General features: G+C 31.0%; 4 protein-coding genes across 6 annotated transcripts; 3 read left to right on the top strand and 1 right to left on the bottom strand.

Annotated features, from left to right (window-relative positions):
* The first annotated feature begins 131 nt into the window (after window positions 1-131).
* Window positions 132-3,919, top strand: LOC113860859 (ATP-dependent Clp protease proteolytic subunit 5, chloroplastic-like). The gene is made up of 9 exons (XM_027493389.1): window positions 132-398; window positions 675-791; window positions 880-994; window positions 1,097-1,189; window positions 1,434-1,479; window positions 1,603-1,675; window positions 2,565-2,599; window positions 2,761-2,849; window positions 3,331-3,919. Exons 1-9 carry the CDS (start codon window positions 274-276, stop codon window positions 3,550-3,552), a joined length of 915 nt encoding a protein of 304 aa, XP_027349190.1. The 5' UTR covers window positions 132-273; the 3' UTR covers window positions 3,553-3,919.
* Window positions 2,664-7,356, bottom strand: LOC113860860 (probable WRKY transcription factor 69). 3 transcript variants are annotated; one of them, XR_003504060.1, is made up of 5 exons: window positions 7,024-7,214; window positions 6,726-6,863; window positions 5,731-6,328; window positions 5,125-5,247; window positions 2,664-4,825 (listed from the first exon to the last, which is right to left on the bottom strand). XR_003504060.1 is itself a non-coding variant. In XM_027493390.1 (3 exons), exons 1-3 carry the CDS (start codon window positions 7,128-7,130, stop codon window positions 5,767-5,769), a joined length of 807 nt encoding a protein of 268 aa, XP_027349191.1. In that variant the 5' UTR covers window positions 7,131-7,356; the 3' UTR covers window positions 5,543-5,766. The 3 variants fall into 3 exon arrangements, 1 of the variants encoding a protein (XP_027349191.1); XR_003504059.1 differs by having other exon boundaries at window positions 2,970-4,825; window positions 5,117-5,247; XM_027493390.1 differs by lacking the exons at window positions 2,664-4,825; window positions 5,125-5,247 and having other exon boundaries at window positions 5,543-6,328; window positions 7,024-7,356.
* Window positions 7,357-12,726: 5,370 nt separating this feature from the next.
* On the top strand, window positions 12,727-13,803 carry LOC113863526. The gene has a single exon (XM_027497131.1). The coding sequence runs from the start codon at window positions 12,775-12,777 to the stop codon at window positions 13,639-13,641; it is 867 nt and encodes a 288-aa protein (XP_027352932.1). The 5' UTR covers window positions 12,727-12,774; the 3' UTR covers window positions 13,642-13,803.
* A 1,424-nt stretch (window positions 13,804-15,227) lies between these two features.
* LOC113861029 (DELLA protein RGL1-like) lies at window positions 15,228-17,303 on the top strand. Its single transcript, XM_027493629.1, has 2 exons — window positions 15,228-15,730; window positions 16,079-17,303. Exons 1-2 carry the CDS (start codon window positions 15,228-15,230, stop codon window positions 17,301-17,303), a joined length of 1,728 nt encoding a protein of 575 aa, XP_027349430.1.
* Window positions 17,304-17,677: the final 374 nt, after the last annotated feature.

Here is a 17,677-nt window from a genome sequence, read left to right as displayed (position 1 = left end):
GATATAAAAAATATTTTTAATAAAAAATGCCATTTTTAGTTTTTTAAAGGTGAAGTAATCCACCTTTCATTAAATGAAAAAAAAAAAATCTATGACGAAAGGATTGAAAAGTATTCCATTACAAGTGCAGCAGGACTAATAAAATGCTGCGTCCGCTTAAACCATAGCAGGCCAGTGAACAAAAAAAAATTAAAAAGCAAAAACCACTGGTACTGTTGATGAAGCACTTGGATAACAACTACTAGAATTGAAGCAAGCAAAGCAAATTCAAGAATGGCGCACGCACCCTCTCTTCGGTTCACCTCTCTCGTTCGTTCCTCTCCTGCCCCTTCTTCTTCTCACTCTCATTCCCAGACTCATACCCTTTCGCTTGCTTCACACGCTTCTCGCCTCTCCTTGTAAGCTCTTTTGAATGTCTTCTCTTGTTTACTTATCCGCAATGCAAGTTCAAGGCTTGTCAGTTTACTCTTGGATTTTACGAGATATTGGATTTAGGGTTTTTATGAACATGAATTATTGGGAATACAACGTCCATCTATTTTTGCTCTTTTTATTTTTGCACTTAAATTTCTATTATTTTTTTTAGCATGAAGGAAACTAGAAGATTCTCTGTTACCGTGGTTATTTTGTTTCTGTCTGGAATCTGGATGATGTAACCCTGCCATGATTTGCAGGAAATTGGTAGGAAATAGAAAGAAGACTAAATTTTCTCCTGTGGCAGTGAAGGCTGTGTATGCTAATGAATTTTGGGCACCAGAGAGGACTTCCCGTCTGGGAATTTGGTCCATAAGGTGTTTTATTTTCTCTTTTCATTTGTTTTAGGCTTTTAGCTTTTCATCTTTGTCTCATACATTGACATGCTTTTATGTATGTCTTAAGGGATAATGTGCAAGTCCCATCTTCTCCTTATTTCCCTGCATATGCACAGGGACAAGGGCCTCCACCAATGGTGCAGGAACGTTTTCAGAGTGTAATTAGTCAGCTTTTTCAATATGTAGGTCCTTTCTTTAGCCCTTCTTGTTTTTCTTCAAAGTTGAGTGTTCAGCTTTTATTTACTCTGTGTCTTTAATTATTAATAATATGTTTTGGTGTTTAGAGAATAATACGGTGTGGGGGAGCGGTCGATGATGATATGGCTAACATCATAGTTGCTCAGCTTCTTTACCTCGATGCTGTTGATCCTCATAAGGTTTGTTCTTCATTTGTAGTTATTAAAAACCAACGGTTTATCTTCTTGTGTTTTGAGTCCTTGTAAAGTAATCCCTTTGCATTTCTTGAGAATGACATTCAAATTTAATGTTTATATTTTGGTTTCCCCTCATTTATAATATGATAGTCACCCTGCTTCTGCTAATTTTTTACCTTTTTGAGTATCTTTTCAACTCAATTTTGGTAATGAAAGTACTTAATCAACTACTAATTATGTTGATCAGGATATTGTCATGTATGTAAATTCTCCAGGAGGATCAGTTACAGCTGGTAATCATTATAATGTGAATCTGCTTCACTTTAGTTTTACTGGATTCAATCTATGAATAGACTTAAAAGGCAACTTACTATGTTATTTATAAACTGATGTGCTTCCCTTCTCCTTTTTGTTAGGCATGGCAATATTTGATACAATGAGGCATATACGACCTGACGTGTCCACTGTTTGTGTTGGACTAGCAGCTAGGTAATGTATAGTTCTTTTTCTGGGCAAGATCACATTCTCCCAAGTTACCCCTAGTAAAAGCTCTATCATCCCTTGATCTTAATGTGGCAGCAAAACTCATGCTTATTTTTGCTGAATGCTAGGTGAATTAATACATCAATTATTTATTATCTTAACATCCATCCTCAATGTATTTGTTATGTGCTATGATGATATGCACATGGAATAGTTCCAGGAATTTAAATTCCCTATAAGCATTAATAGTACAACAACAACCAAGCCTTTTTTTCACTACGGGGTCGGGTACATAGACCAAATGATGCCACAATGTTTTGTTGTAAATTATGTCTATTGATAAATCAGTCTTCCAAGTCTTTTTAATAGTTTAGCTTATAGCTTTTCTCACATTCCATCAATATCTAGTTGCCAGGTCCCAAGAACCTGAGTTGACTAGCTCTGTTGAACTTAGTCACAGATGTTAGTAGCTCAGTTCAACTACACGACGTTAGGATCTGGTTTTGGTTGCCATGTAAGGCTCACTGACCTTCTTTGAATTCAGTAATACTACTTCACTAGAGAATTTTCTCTAGGATTCTTATAAAATCATCTAAGGTGAGATGGTAGCTCTTTTTCTATAACAGGTGTTACTCTAACTCTCTCTCGTGCATTCATTTTTAATCTTGTCTCATCTAATGTGTCCACCCATCCAACCTCAATATTTTCATCTATGCTGTATTGAATTTACTCTCTTTTTTGACTTTTTTACTATCCACCCCACTTGCATCCTGTTGTACACCAGTCTCTATTTCATGTTTGCCTTAATAATAGGCCACTGAAATTAATTGATAGTTGATTCTATGCTTGGTATTACCGTTCCATACTTTTATATCATTGACCTTTTTGTGAACAGTATGGGTGCTTTTCTGCTTAGCGCAGGGACCAAAGGTATGATTTCTTCAACTTGCAATCATCCTATGTATTTGTTCATTGTTTTCATTTTTTGTTGTTTCTCATTTTCACATGGTGAGATAAGACTTGATTGTTGTTATTGTTTTCATAAAAGAAAAATGCTCCTTCTAACTTTATATCCTTCCTCACTTCTGAAGGAAAGCGATACAGCTTACCAAATTCAAGGATAATGATTCACCAACCCCTTGGTGGAGCTCAAGGAGCACAAAGTGACATAGATATTCAGGTACACGTTTCATTTTCCACCTTCTATTGCATAAACCTGTTGTTTGCTCCTATATCTAGGCTTGACTATCATCTAGTTTATATGCTTATATTTTTTTTTTATGCATTTTTTTGCATTTTTGCCAATTAATCAACCTAAGCAACTCGTAAAAAGCATCATCTAAGCAATTCAATCTTTCAGTGGTCAGATAAATTAATCCAATCCAATATAAAATTAGTTTTTGTATATTGGAATATAAAGACAGTAAAAGAAGCCCAAAATCCTTAAATTGCTTTTCTTGTCCGGTCCTTACCATTATTTTGTTTTTGTTTTAGTAGAATTTTGGTTGGTCTGAATTCCTCGTTGTTTTGGGCATCTTACTATTTAGCAGCGATACCATCCATTTCTTTACCCAAGGAGGACCTGATGGATTTGCTAGTTCCATTGCTTTTAAAGTATTATAAGTTATTAGATAAACTAATTCAGTCATGATCCTCCTCAGGCAAATGAAATGCTGCATCATAAGGCAAACCTGAATGGATATCTATCCTATCACACTGGCCAAAGTTTAGAAAAGATCAACCAGGATACAGACCGTGATTTTTTCATGAGTGCAAAAGAAGCCAAAGAATATGGACTCATCGACTGTGTCATTATGAATCCTCTCAAAGCTCTCCAGCCATTGCCTGCTGCAGCAGAGGGTAAAGATCTAGCTAGCGTTTGAACTTGAGACTATTGCTTCATTGCCGGGTAAAATTATTAAAGCATAGTGTTAAATAAGAACGATCTTCTGGGTTTTTGAGTCTAACTTTATTTTGTTATAAAACATTTTGGGTGGCGCCCAGTGATTTGAGGGTAGTTTTAGGATAACATTAACAGCTAACTTCTTCGTGATTTTAACTAGGAAAAAATCTAAATCCTCAATCTTTCACTGTGATGTTCTCACGTCTGTATGATTGTATATGTGTATGCACAGGTCGAATACACCCGGGTACGTGTTTGTTTTGGGATTTGGATTCCCAGTTATTGGATAAAATCCCTGCATTTGGATTCTCATAACAATAATAATGAAAACGACACCGGGCAATTGTGACCTCTTTGGTCCCTGTTCATATAATCGGTTCTTAAAGTTAGGGGGTAGAATAATAAAATATGAGAAAAGGATTAGGTTGGATTACTTACGTCTACCCACTTTAAAAAAAATTCCGATGCATCAAACAATCAATCATGCAACAAAGATAAATCATAAAACTATTTACTTATAGGCTAGCATAAAAACAAGCATAATTTAATCAAGAAAAACAAGGTTACCATTATTGAAAATAAAATGTAGAATAATGAGTGCAGCAATGTTTTACATAACCACTAATGAACAAGAAGCCCTTATAATTTAAAATGACTGCACGTCGGCGAACAATATTTGATACTTATATTTTTAGAAACATTTTATTATACCTTTTAATTTGAATGATTAACAATTTAAACATTTTTAATCTATAAAAAGTGCATTTTTTAAATTTCAGTATCTATGAAATTTTTATTTGTTATCGTTCTTAAAAATTATAATTTTTAGTCCCTAAGTAAAAATTAAATTTATATAATTTTGATTCAGTGCAAGAATTAAAATGGAATAAAACTAATAGCAAAAAAAAATGGAATAAAACTTTTATAAAAATTGAAATAAAAGCCATATTTTTTGTCGGACATACTTAAACCTATTAATATTTATTATCAAACACGATATTATAGTAATTAAATATATGACATTTTGTTATGTATAGTTAATATATGAATTATTAATGCCTTTATTATAATTTAAAAAAATATTTTGAGGTTATGATTATTAATTTTATATATTATATTTTAGTCATATTGTATTTTAAAATTCATCATATTTTAGAAACATACCCCTTGTGTGACGGAACTCTCAACTTTTGGATGATCTCCATCACTGTTTGAGTACTGCCAAAAATGGTTTGGCACAGCCTCACAGGCAACTGTTCCACGAAACGAACCACTCAAGATTCGTGCCAGCAAAATAAATAAACAAATAATTTTAACATATATCTAAAGATTCATAATAAAAAAATTAATAAATAATAAATTGTATTAAAAATTATAATATTTAATATCATTAATATATATTATTTTATAACATTCTTGATTTTTCATTAAAAAAAATAGCATATATTTTTTTTAATTATATATCCTCAGAATAAATAAAACACTTTCCAAGAAAAAGAAACCCCTCATTATGCTAAGTGCTGCAAAGACAAAAGAGCGCTCACTCGCGAACCTCGTGCTTTCTTTTAGTAGAAGTAAATGACAATAACCTCCACTCCTCCATCTTCATTCTTCTCTTTGCCTTCTCCATCCCCACGTGCTTCAATCACTATTCTTTACAGAAGATCTCCACCGTCTAAATTATTTTTTGATACATTAAAACATAAACAATTTTAATAACCCCTGTAACATTACATAAGATAATAAATTTTTATTACAAAATTCAATGCATTTATAGTATTAAATATTATAATTTTAATTAAAAATTATTTTATTTAATTTTTTATTCTGTTGAATATTGCATATCTTACAAAACGTGTTTTTATTGTAATATTAGGAGGCTAAAGATTAAAAAATAAAGCCATACATGCACCTAAACCTAATGCATAGTGCAGAAAAATTGAATATATAAAAATAATTATATAGCAGTGATTGTGAACCATAAATCCTTATTCAAGATCTGATGATTTTGTCAACACACGAACTCTGCCCATGACAAGGTGATGAACTATTCTTGTTTGCAAAAAACACAGTATCGGATTTAAATAAAGACGAAAAAAATTCCGAATTGAAAAACTAGCTGAAATGGATATATAGCATGGATGATAACAATACATACACTAACTAGCAAGCAAGCACCAAGAAAACACTTGAATCAAGAAGGGGCAACGGGAATCCTTTCATCAGAAAAAACGCTCCTCGTAAAGTGTAAGAAAGATGAAGACATGGGTAACTCCTCAAGCTCATCGAAAAAGTCAAGTTCTTCTGATTTGGAAGTAGAAAAGCTCTTCAACTGTGGGTAACAAAAGGGCTCTTCCTCTAAGAGGATATCTATGCTTTCATGGCTTTTCTCCATGTTTAGTTTGAAAGGATCTTCTTGATCTACAATGATGTATTCGGGAATTGGAGATTGCAAGTAATGAAAATTTTCTTCACTTGTACCCTCATCATTGATCATAAGAGTAGGCTTATGATTATTATTTGTTTGTTCTTCTATATGTTCTTGGTCATCCTCCTTTGATGTAGCTGAGAGATCTTCGGTATTTTCGGTTTCATTTGGTTGTTGGGGTGGTGAATTTGTGGTGGTAATTGTAGTTGGGCCTGGATGGTTATGTGTAGAGGTGTAGGTAATGATGAGCATTGAAGAATCTGTCTTGCATCTCTCTACTTGCTTTTTGGCTGAACAACCTTTGGATGTGCTGCACCTGTAATAACCCCTACACAATCATAGCAAAACCAACACACTTTTAAGATCTTGCAAGTTGGAGACAAAACCTGGGGTTAAACTTAGAATATGAATGAAGTTAGCACGAGTTAGCTTGTGTTTAAAATAGTGTGTGAAAGCTTGAAGTTTTTTTTCTTTTTCAAAATTAACGTAATTTAATTATGCAATTAATTCCTTTGGATTTTCCTGCCTCTCAAGATCTTAGGGTCTGGGAATCTAGTTAAGTAGATATACCCAATTGATTATGAACGGTGACGAGAGCTAAAAGCTAAGCACTAAATTTATCACTTCTATTTTTCTGAATTGTAGTTTTTATGTGGGTTTGGAAAATTATGGGTCCATGTGGATCAAGAAACAGACCAACATCGCGTAGTAGAAAGAATGTACACCTTGGATATGGAGACCCTTTGATTGGCTTTTGTCCATATTTTCTCCAAGACCAAAAATCAGAAGGTAACCCTTCATTCTTCAGCTTGCTAACATTCTCTCCTATCCTCACTGCCACAACTGTTTTCTGAACCATTTTCCTGTGACATGCAAAACATATATAAAACTTAGAAGCAACAGTTTGCCAAAACTAGAAAGAGTAAGAAAAAAACAAAACTTGTTATCAACCAAATTTGAGTAGACACTGCAAATTTTGTCTACTTTCCCTTTTTCTTTTTTTGTTTCCAAGCACTAACCCACCTTTTCTTGGATGTTTGAGTTTCTGATTTGAGCTCTGAAGATGCCTCTGACTCAAGTTGGAGGGAGGCATTAGTATTACTGTCCATAGTTGTATGTAAATTCCTCATTTTTTCAATCTCTTGCTTCAAGCTTTATCTGATGAAATGGAGGTTTGAGAGGTGAGTGGATCAAGATCAAAGTTCCTTATGGATGAGAGAGAGAAGTATAGTGTAGGAAGGAAGAGATAATGGCAAAGCCTTCAAGTTGCTTTCTCTCTTTCTTTTCCCTCATTTAATATAAAGGTATGAGCAAGTATGCACATATCACTACCACCAGCCCCAGCAACCCCACCTTGCATTATATTATTAAGCAGCCTTAAATAAAAAGATATTTTTCAGAATTGGCTGCACTAAGGTTGGCCATGCTCGTCACTGCAGATAATCCCTCACTGCCACGTGCAATACATATCCTATGTGGAACCAAAGAGAGCCTCAATGAAATCCCATTTGTAAGGAAATATGAGATTGGGAGCTTCCAATCACACACCATCAAAACCATGTCCGGTCATTAGTACTTTAATGCATATAGTAATCTATTTTGCTAAATGTTTTTAGATTTGTTAACGTTAATTTTGAGATTGATTTTAAATAACCAAATTAAAGTATTTCAATAAAAATTATTTATTTTTGTATTTTTTTAATTAAATATTTTACTTTTAATTACATTAAATTAGTTATTGGAATTTATGATAACAAAATTCATTTTTTTAAAGTTCTTTGGGGTCATTTAGAATAAATACTTACTTCTTTATAGAAAATAATTAAAATATACAATAAAATAATGAGTAAACCTTCACTTTATTTGTTATAAATTTTTTTTAAATTTAAAATTTTAGTTTTTAAAATTAATAATTGTTGATCATGTTAATTTTTATTATTAAAAGATGTTAAAATTAAATATTAAAGTAATAATTTATCATATTAAATAATGTGACAATCTACTTTAAATGTAAAATGAAGTTGTTTTAAAATTATTTTAAAATTTTATATTTGTTTTTAACTTTTAAATTTTTTTTGACAATAAGGTATTTACTTTGTCTTTTATTTTCTTCTTTTTTATGTCTTTTTTTTTCCTTCCTTATTCATTTTTGTAATAATGTTCATGCTACAAAATATTTTTGTTTTAAGTTTTTTCACCTAAACCACTAAATTTAAGTTTTGAACTTGAAAATTTTAACTAACGTAAAAAACAAACACCATAAATGAATGTGAAGCAAAAGACGACATAGAAATTTTATTAATTAAAAATTTTAAATTCAAAATAAAGATGACTTATTTTTAAAAAAATTTGAAATAATATCATTTTGTATCCATAATTAAATGTCACGTGTCACTTGTTACATCATCAATTTGTTATTTAAATTTAAATATTACAATTACAATGGTTAATATGATTAACAATTGTGAATTTTAAGAACTAAATTTTATATTTAAAATTTTAAGAATTAACATTAATCAAATTGCATATTTTAGATATTAAAGTAAGTGTTTATCTAATAAAAAGTTGGATATTAAATATAAAAAAGTTTAATCATACTTTTATTTTTTTTATTTAAATTATACACGATTTTAGTGTTGACTTATTTTGGTTAATTAATTTTTTTTATTTTTAAAATTATGCAAAATTTAAAGATTTGTGGTAGTATTAAGATATTAGATAACTTTAAAAGTTTAAAATTAAGAAATTTAGTGAAGATTTAATAAAATTTAAAGAACTTTATAATATATGAGATTAGGAATTAGGATCTAAAGAGAGAGAGAGAAAATATTTATTTTAAATAAAATTTGATATTTTAATAAGTGAAAAAATAATTATCACAAAATATCTAATATTTTGACTAAAATTACTAAGCTGACATGTTAAAAATGTTATTTAAATACACATAGCAATAATTTATAATTTATAATTTTTTATTAAAAGTTACATAATTCAAACATAATATTATTAAATATTAAAATTTTAATAAAAAATATTATTTATTAACATAATTAAAAACATTAAATTCTTTCAAGTTATTGAATATATGACATATGGTCATGTTAGAAAAAAAAATTATAAAGCTTAATTAGTGATTCATATAACTAAATATGGTAATTTTTTATTTGACAAAAAGTATATTTTTAACTTAATGCTATCATGTTAACTAATAACACAAAAATATCTAAAATTTTAAATAACCATTAAAAAATTGCTTCCAAATATCAATGGATTGCTTACCAGTTTGGGTTAATGGATTGGGTGGGATTGTGTCATATAGTTTGACGAGTGTTAGTTTGTGAGCTCCGTTTAAAAAACAATACAGACATTACCATAAACACGGATAGAAGCCCAGTGCCCTTTCTGCATTTCCACTTATTTTTTACTTTTCAATTGCACTCATATACATGAATATTACTCCCTATCCACAAACATGGTATATGATTTCCATTGCCTTTACTCTGGTTTTTTATTTTAAATGAAAATTTTAAAATAAAATATATTCAATTAAAATATAATTAAATTAGTTTTCATTTTATTTATTTATTTTAAAAAAAACTTTTCATTTTCTGTTGTAAAAAAAAACGCTATCCCACTTTTGGACTTGGATTGGACCTTATCCCTCTCTTTCAATTCCCATAGATCCAAGATAGGACAATTGTTTATGGTCAACGAGATATGACAATTGAGTTTCATCAAATATCATTGGGCCTGGTGAATTATTTTTATTCTTTTGTTTTAATTACCCCACCTCTTCTTTACATATATTTCAGAAATAAATACTTGAAAAATAATAATCAATTCAACTAATTAAAGTATAAAAACAATTTTAGAATTAAATTTTAGAAAGGAAGTTGTTAAAGGAAATCACCAAACATAATAGAGGTGGGTCCACAGCTGGGAAGAGACTGTCCAATTCAGATGGTTGGGTTAATCGATTGAAAATAAAAAATTGTTGGGCTTGAAAAACTATTAACAAATTCATATGCTATTTAGAGGGGAGTTGTTTTCTTCGCTCTCTCTTTTTATTATTATTTTTTACATATATTTCATGTAATTTTTTAATCAATAGATTATTTGATTTGTATGATTGAAATTTAGTGTAAATTATTTGGTGTCAATGGATCCTATCCCACATATATATATATATATATATATATATATATATATATATATATAATTTGTAACTTTGTTTTCTTTAATTTATTTTAAATCTAAAAACTTATTTTGAAAGTGTATAAATTTAATTTTGAAAATAGTTTATATTTTGTAAGTAAAATTCTGGATGTGTAAAAGTTGAATTTTATAAATTAATTCCTAAAAATGTAGATTTCTATTTTTGAAAATTGTTAATCTTTATGGAAATTAATTTTTGGAAGTAAAAAAAATTAAGTTTGGAAATTAATTTTCAAAAGTGTAGAATCCTAATTTTAAAAATTTATTTTTGAAAATGGTTAATAATTTTGAACTTTTTTAAAGTGTAAAAATTTAATTCCAAAAATTAATTTTTGGAAATGTAAAATCTAAATTTTAAAATTTTATTTTAGAAAATGATTAATAATTTTAGAAATTAATTTTTGGAAGTGTAAAAACTTAACTCTGGAAAATATTTTTCAGAAATGTAGAATCTTAATTTCAAAACTTATTTTGAAATTTGTTAATAATTCTAAAAATTAATTTTTTAGAGTGTAAAATTCTAATTTTAGAAACTTAAAAAGTACCAGCATTGATAGCTTGGCAGAGGCTAAGAAAGATGTCATTTCTTACAATAAATTTATTTCTTATAGTATGTTTAAAATAATGGAAGCGTATGGAGAGTAATGATGAAGGAACAAAGTGACAATGAAGGAACAACGAAACTTGAAGCAATGAAAAGAAAATGCAATGACAGTAAAAATGAAGAGTTAAATTTCAAAAGAGAAGAACATTATTTTAAAATTTTTAAAAATAATAAATAATAAATAATAATTTTTTTGTTAAGAGTATTTAAAAATAATTATATAAAAAATCAATAGAATGTAAAAAAAATGCAAAAAAAAAGATCCCCTATTTAGAGCTAATAAAACGGACTATTTAATTTACTATAACTTTAGGATGTTTAAATTTGATTTAAATTTAAAAAATATATTTCAACACCAATAAAATTTGATTTTTTTGGAACTTTGTCTACTCTGTGATTGATGAGATTGAGGTAAAAAAGTATAAACTTCAATGTAAATTCAAGCTCAGTGTTTCAGTAGGCGAATTCGAATCAGCTGTGAGTTGAGGAAAGCCATTTTATGAGCTTTCTTGTCCCATACAAAACAGGACATAAAGAAAGAAAAGGAAATAATCCATCCAAACAAGGACTCTCTACCTTTGTTGTAAGATAACTGCCCAACCTTTAAAATTAATCCATTCCATTGGTAGTTAAAACTTCAAGAGTCACCTATTGCTGACACTCACTCTCCATCGTCAAGAGTTTCTTCCTACTTATCGTTAATAAACACAAGCACTATCTACTGAATTGCTTACTGTATGAAATCAAAATGTTTAAATCCTAACGTGATATTAGAATATTCCAACATGCTTGTTCTTCTGGGTTTTAATTTTTAACCATTAAATGCATCTAACAACATGCATTTATTTTGAACTTAGAGATGTAACGTGGATGACTGAGTTTGATGTTTGCGAGAGTGTTTTTTGGAGATCATCTAATTCTGAACTTTAGTAATAGTTTACCTCTTCCTTCTTCTTTTTTTTGGCACAAACCCCTACTTTATTAACTAGTAAATTTGCCAATGTTATTATACTAAACTATTAAATATTAGTTGTATTGTACAAGTTAATTTACAAATAAATATATGTAAACATTTTTAAACATTAAGAAAAATGTTTTCATTGGTAATGAAAAATTAAATTAAAAAATAAAAAGAATGATATGTTTTAAAGTTCTTAAAATTATAAAATTTAAAATTTTCAATAAAACATTGTTTTAATAATAATTTGCAAATTTTTAATTATATTTAGTGTTGATGGAAAAAATTATATATTTATAAAAATATTTAAATCTCACTTGTTTGGAAAATTGATGAAAGAAAAAATATGAATTTAGTTTCATATGAAAACTCATAAAACACATGTCACAAGATCAAGATGTCCACATAATTATAAAATTTTTTCACGAATAATTATTAAAATGTATAATACAAAGATTGATTACTAAAACCCTGTTTGTGGAATAATGATTCTCCATCTTCCGATTATTTTATATTAAAGACATGCCAAAATTTAAAACGTATAAAAAATGTATTATGGATGTTTTGTTGGGTCAATCTTATAAAACAATTGAAGGTGGGAGCCACGGAACTGCCAAATAGATGTCCTCTAAATTTCCAAATGGCTTGTTATCTGCCAAATTTAGAGCCAAACACCCCCTAAGTCCAATCCAAACTCCGAAGTACCGATACCATCATTTGTGCCAAACCAACGCGCAAACGAAAAAGAGAAAAACCAAGTTGATATAATTTAATTATATTGATGGACACAGATACCTATATATTGCTAACAGGATTCCAGACCATGCACTATAAAAATGTCAACTAAACAAACAAGGGACGTGACAACCACTTTAAATTCCTTTTCCAGCAACAAGTTGTTAAGTCACATATAAAGAGAGACACACACCTTAACGTTGAACTTCTCGTGGCTTGTAAATAAATAAGGACGTGTTTGCTGCACACAATCATTGTGGCTATGGGTTTGCAGCAGAAATCCAAAAACCTCTTCGACTACGCAACTTCAACACCAAAAGAGGTCTTCTACCTCTTCACCCTTACCATCCTCACCCTCCTCCTACCCCTCTCGTTTCTTCTCCTTGCAAGATTCTCCGATGCTCAATACTTTCTTCAAAGCTTCACTTGGTACCATTCACCAAACCCCTTTCCCTATGTTTTAACACTTGCCATGCATATCAACCCCTTCATTCTCAACGTTCTCGTGTCCTTTGTTAGCATAGTTTCCCTTATCCACAGCTTGACGGGTAAAATCACCATTTTGAATGAGTCATCATCATCATCAACATCAAGTAGTGTTCTTCATCCTCGTCTCTACACTGCATGGATTCTCCTTTGCACTTTCCAAGTTTGTGTGGGTTTGGGCATTGAGGGAAGCATTGAGGCGGGGCTTTATGACACTGACTCGAGTTTTGGCGTTGAAAGGAGTCTTCTGAGCAGAGTGGTTTTTCTCTTGGGTTTGCACGAGACAACGCAGGTTTGGTGTAGAATGGTGGTGAGGCCAGTGGTGGATGACACGGTGTTCGGTGTTTTGAGAAAAGAAAGATGGGTTGAGAGGGTGGGTATGGCTGCTAGCTTAGGCATGTTGTGGTGGTGGAGGTTGAGGGAAGAGGTGGAGACTTTGGTGATTATGGTTGAAGCAAAGAAAGAGCTATTGATGGATGTGAGACTAATTGACTTTGTTGGGTGGTGGCTCTATTATGTTATTGTCACAATTGGGATGGTGAGGATTGTGAAGGGTCTTGTGTGGATGGCCATGATTTGTCTTAGAAGAAGAGCTTCAGAAATTTCAATGGTACAGCCTAGTGAGAACGATGATAAGGTGTAGATTTTACCAACATTGTGATTCTTTTAATTTTATTTTTTCCCCACTCCATAATTTTTCCATTCTCTTCTCTGTTTAGAGACACTACAGTATCGCACATTTATACCTTCTTGAGATGTGTAACACGTTATTATAATTTACTTATTTGATATACATAACTCAATTGTTGAGTTCTTCAATTCCAAAACGAGTTATCGGAAAACATTATATCATGAATATTGTAGTATGACTTGCAAGGCACAAGAAGGCAACATAAGAATGGAATGATACATAAAACCATAATAGACCCACATTTTTATTTTTTCTCGAGGCTTCTTTAACAGCATGAGCGAAGTAATTTCTAATTACGCCCCTTCCAACAAAAATCAACTAACTACTTTTTTGTGTCACCTTGAAATGATATTCGATTCGGTTTCACTCAATACCCGTTTGTTTTAAGTTTCAAGAAAAAAGAAGTGATTTAATAACATGAAATAAAAAAGAAACTTTAACAAAACAGGCTCTTATCCCTATAAAACAAAGGGTGAATGTGGGCTTGTATTGAGCAATAGTAGCTAACTGTGGCCCATTATATGTAATATAAAGTTTGAATTGATAAATAAGCCCTCGCCCCCAGACAGCAGCCCTCCACCGCAATTTGAATCGACAACATTATGCTGTAACAAAACCACAAGCAAACATTTCATTTCACTCAAACAATTTGCGGAATTAGTTATTAATTCTCATAGCATATTGTTTCCTAACACGCTTTACGTAGTAATTTTTTTTTTATTCTATGTAGTATATGATTATTTGTTATAGAATATTTCTAACGCTTAATTGCATATAAACTGATAAATTTTGTATTAGAAAAACACATAAAGACATTTCGGTGTTGTTTGACCCCCTTGTTTTCTTGGAAGCAGCCAACCCGCCACTTTTATTTAAATCCCTCCTCCATTTTCTTGGACCGTCCAATCAACTTGGGCTGAATTTCTTATGAAAATCATTCATATATAGAATATTAAATCTTTCTACTTTTTATGCATGTAAATATTTCTAATTATTAAATAAAAATATTGAACAATTTTTATGATTCCAATATAATAAACATTTATATTTAACCATTTCTAAATAAAAATATTTATAATTATTCAATATATACTTTATAAAATAAAAGGAAGATTATTAATACAAATTTGTAAAGAAACAAAACTTCGTGGCTTCTTCAGACCATTACTATAGTTTCCACAACGACAAAATTATTGATAATCAAATACTAATCTGTAATTGTTATGGCAGACTTCAACTATCACCAGCTAACGGTTTTGTTCTATTAAAATATTAGATATTTTATAACTGCTGGCTTACGACTGCAATGAAAACATCGACGACATCACCATCAAAGTTACGTACATGTTCCTAGTCACATTTATTTATATATTTCGTGATGGTAAGTTTATTCAAGCACTTATAGTAATGTTAAAAATGTTCATTTTTTCAGAACGAATGATGATAATGGACACCCTCTCTTCGATGTTTATCTAGACAAGCGCAGTGTCTTCAGTGTAAATTGTTGAAATCATTCATGTTTTCTGTTGTAATCCAACATGAAAATTGACCAATTTTCTTCCACAACTTTAAATTTCAAAGGAATTCATGAGGATTATGGCTCTATAGAAGAGGTTGTATTCCAAGGGAAAGACAATTTCTCTGAAATGGAATTGATGGGAGAGATTGATCCCCTGCCTCCTGAGAATGGAAAAGGAGCTAATTTGTTCGAAGGTCAAAATCAGCAGCAGCAAGAACAACCTAAAGTTGATAACTTGATGTTAGAAGAGATCAACTACTTCGACCCTGATATGCAAGTGCAACCAACACAACTATTTCAGGAAACTACAAGGCTAAAGAAACATGGAGTGGCAAATTCAGAATCAGTTGAATACAATAAACAGACGCCACCCTCTTTCGCATCCTTAGAGCTTCTGCGAAATTACGGAAGCAGGTTCAAGAAGCTAAGCGAACCAAGTACAAGCACCTTTAGCAATATTGAAACTTCTTTGGATCACCAGAAGATGTCAACTGAAGAAATAATAAGATTGGCCGGAGCAAGGTATTGTTACATATATTAATTAAACCATTTTTCTAAGGTGTGTAGAAGAACAAGTAATAAGAAGCTATATACAGTAGATATTTATTAAAAATTATAAAATATTATAAGATCTATCATATTTATAATATTAAATATTATAATTTTTTAATAAGTTTTTTTTTTATTTTGTACTCTCGTAAATACGTTACAAAATATTGATTACGAAGTTAGAGTTAATTGGATTATTTATTTTCCACTTATATATAAGCTACACCCATGGCTGATTTGTATCATCTTTCTCATTTTCAAGCAACAACACATTTCTAATTTTTCTCAATTTCTCTCTTATGATCATGTGCTTCTCAACAGGTATGTCCAATACTCTGCACATTGGAATGATAGTTTTTGTCTACCTATGCACCCATATGGATTGGAACTTGGGAGTTTGTCCGAGGAAGAAAATAGAGATGTGGAACTTGCTCAGTTTCTCCTAGCTGCAGCTGAGAGGGTAGGGTGCAAACAATTTGAACGTGCTAGCAGGTTACTTCAACATTGTCAATGGAATTCATCTAGAAGTGCAAGTCCTGTTCAAAGAGTTATTTTTCATTTCGCTCAAGCACTTCGAGAGAGAATAGACAAAGAAACAGGAAGGATGACACTTAAGGTATCGGAGAAAAATGAAGAAAGGGAGTTAATTCAAAAGATGGATACCAACACTTCCCTCACATGCCATCAAAATATTCCATTCAATCAAGTGATGCAATTCACTGGAATACAAACTATAGTGGAACATGTTGCATGTGAGACAAAAATCCATCTTATAGATCTTGAAATAAAAAATGGGGTGCATTGCACAGCTTTGATGCAAGCACTGACAGAACGCCAGAATTACTCAGTGGAACTTTTTAAGATCACTGCCATTGCACTTGAGACATGCAAAGCCATGATAGAAGAAACAGGCAAAAGGTTAGCTAGTTTTGCTGAATCCTTGAACTTACCCTTTTCATATAAGGCAATTTTCGTTATAGATATGGCAGAAATAAGGGAAGATCATTTTGAAATGGAAGATGATGAAGCTGTTGCTGTATATTCCCCATATTTTCTAAGGTACTTGGTGTCAAGGCCCAAGTGTATGGAAAATTTGATGTGGGTTATAAGAAATATTAAGCCAAGAATAATGATAGTACTTGAAGTAGAAGCAAACCACAACTCTCCCTCCTTTGTGAATCGCTTCATTGAAGCGTTGTTCTCCTACTCAGCCTTTTTTGATTGCCTTGAAACCTGCATAAAAGAGGAGACTGGGTGTAGAATGACAACTGAAGCAATATTATCTGAAGGGATACGAAACATTGTTGCTATGGAAGGAAGGGAAAGGACAGTAAGGAATGTGAAAATAGATGTTTGGAGAAGGTTCTTTGCAAGGTATCGAATGGTGGAAACCGGGTTTAGTGAGTCATCTATGTACCAAGCTGAGTTGGTCGCCAAAGAGTTTGCTTTTGGTAAATTCTGCACTATTGACAAGAATGGCAAGGGTCTCGTTGTTGGATGGAAGGGGACTCCTTTGCATTCAATCTCAGCTTGGAGGTTTCTTTGAGATTGTTTTTGGGGGACACTTGATAGTGATATATTCAGTGTGTGTTTGTAAAGCAAGAAAAATCTTTTAAAAGTATGTTTAAAATGAGTTATAACATGTAATGTTAAAATAAATTTACTTTTGAGGGTACTTCACACTTCCAAACACATGATTCATTTGTAAAAATACGAAGTTAAGTTCCCTTCTTATTCCCTCGGAAGGCTTGTTTGTTTTATGTATTTTGTGGATTGTATAACATGCATGTCCAGTATTTTGATTGCCAAAGTGTAACAGAATTAAACATGTATAATTTTGTCAAACATGGTACTTGTGAATGAAACTCAATTTCTACTCTTTAAAATGAGGTGATTTTCAAATTCTAGATATAAAGTACG

Source organism: Abrus precatorius, unplaced genomic scaffold (genome assembly GCF_003935025.1).
Source record: "Abrus precatorius isolate BTA unplaced genomic scaffold, Abrus_2018 Scaffold3, whole genome shotgun sequence".
NCBI classification, from domain to species: Eukaryota; Viridiplantae; Streptophyta; class Magnoliopsida; order Fabales; family Fabaceae; genus Abrus; species Abrus precatorius.
This window is presented reverse-complemented; position numbering and strand designations above follow the sequence as displayed.

Coding starts and splice junctions, on each gene's coding strand:
- LOC113860859 (XM_027493389.1), top strand. CDS start 274: ATGGCGCACGCACCCTCTCTTCGGTTCACCTCTCTCGTTCGTTCCTCT. Junction 399..674: donor CACGCTTCTCGCCTCTCCTT/GTAAGCTCTTTT, acceptor CATGATTTGCAG/GAAATTGGTAGGAAATAGAA. Junction 1,480..1,602: donor AGGAGGATCAGTTACAGCTG/GTAATCATTATA, acceptor CCTTTTTGTTAG/GCATGGCAATATTTGATACA.
- LOC113860860 (XM_027493390.1), bottom strand. CDS start 7,130: ATGAGGAATTTACATACAACTATGGACAGTAATACTAATGCCTCCCTC. Junction 6,864..7,023: donor ACTCAAACATCCAAGAAAAG/GTGGGTTAGTGC, acceptor TGCATGTCACAG/GAAAATGGTTCAGAAAACAG. Junction 6,329..6,725: donor AAAGGGTCTCCATATCCAAG/GTGTACATTCTT, acceptor ATGATTGTGTAG/GGGTTATTACAGGTGCAGCA.
- LOC113863526 (XM_027497131.1), top strand. CDS start 12,775: ATGGGTTTGCAGCAGAAATCCAAAAACCTCTTCGACTACGCAACTTCA.
- LOC113861029 (XM_027493629.1), top strand. CDS start 15,228: ATGAAAATTGACCAATTTTCTTCCACAACTTTAAATTTCAAAGGAATT. Junction 15,731..16,078: donor ATAAGATTGGCCGGAGCAAG/GTATTGTTACAT, acceptor GCTTCTCAACAG/GTATGTCCAATACTCTGCAC.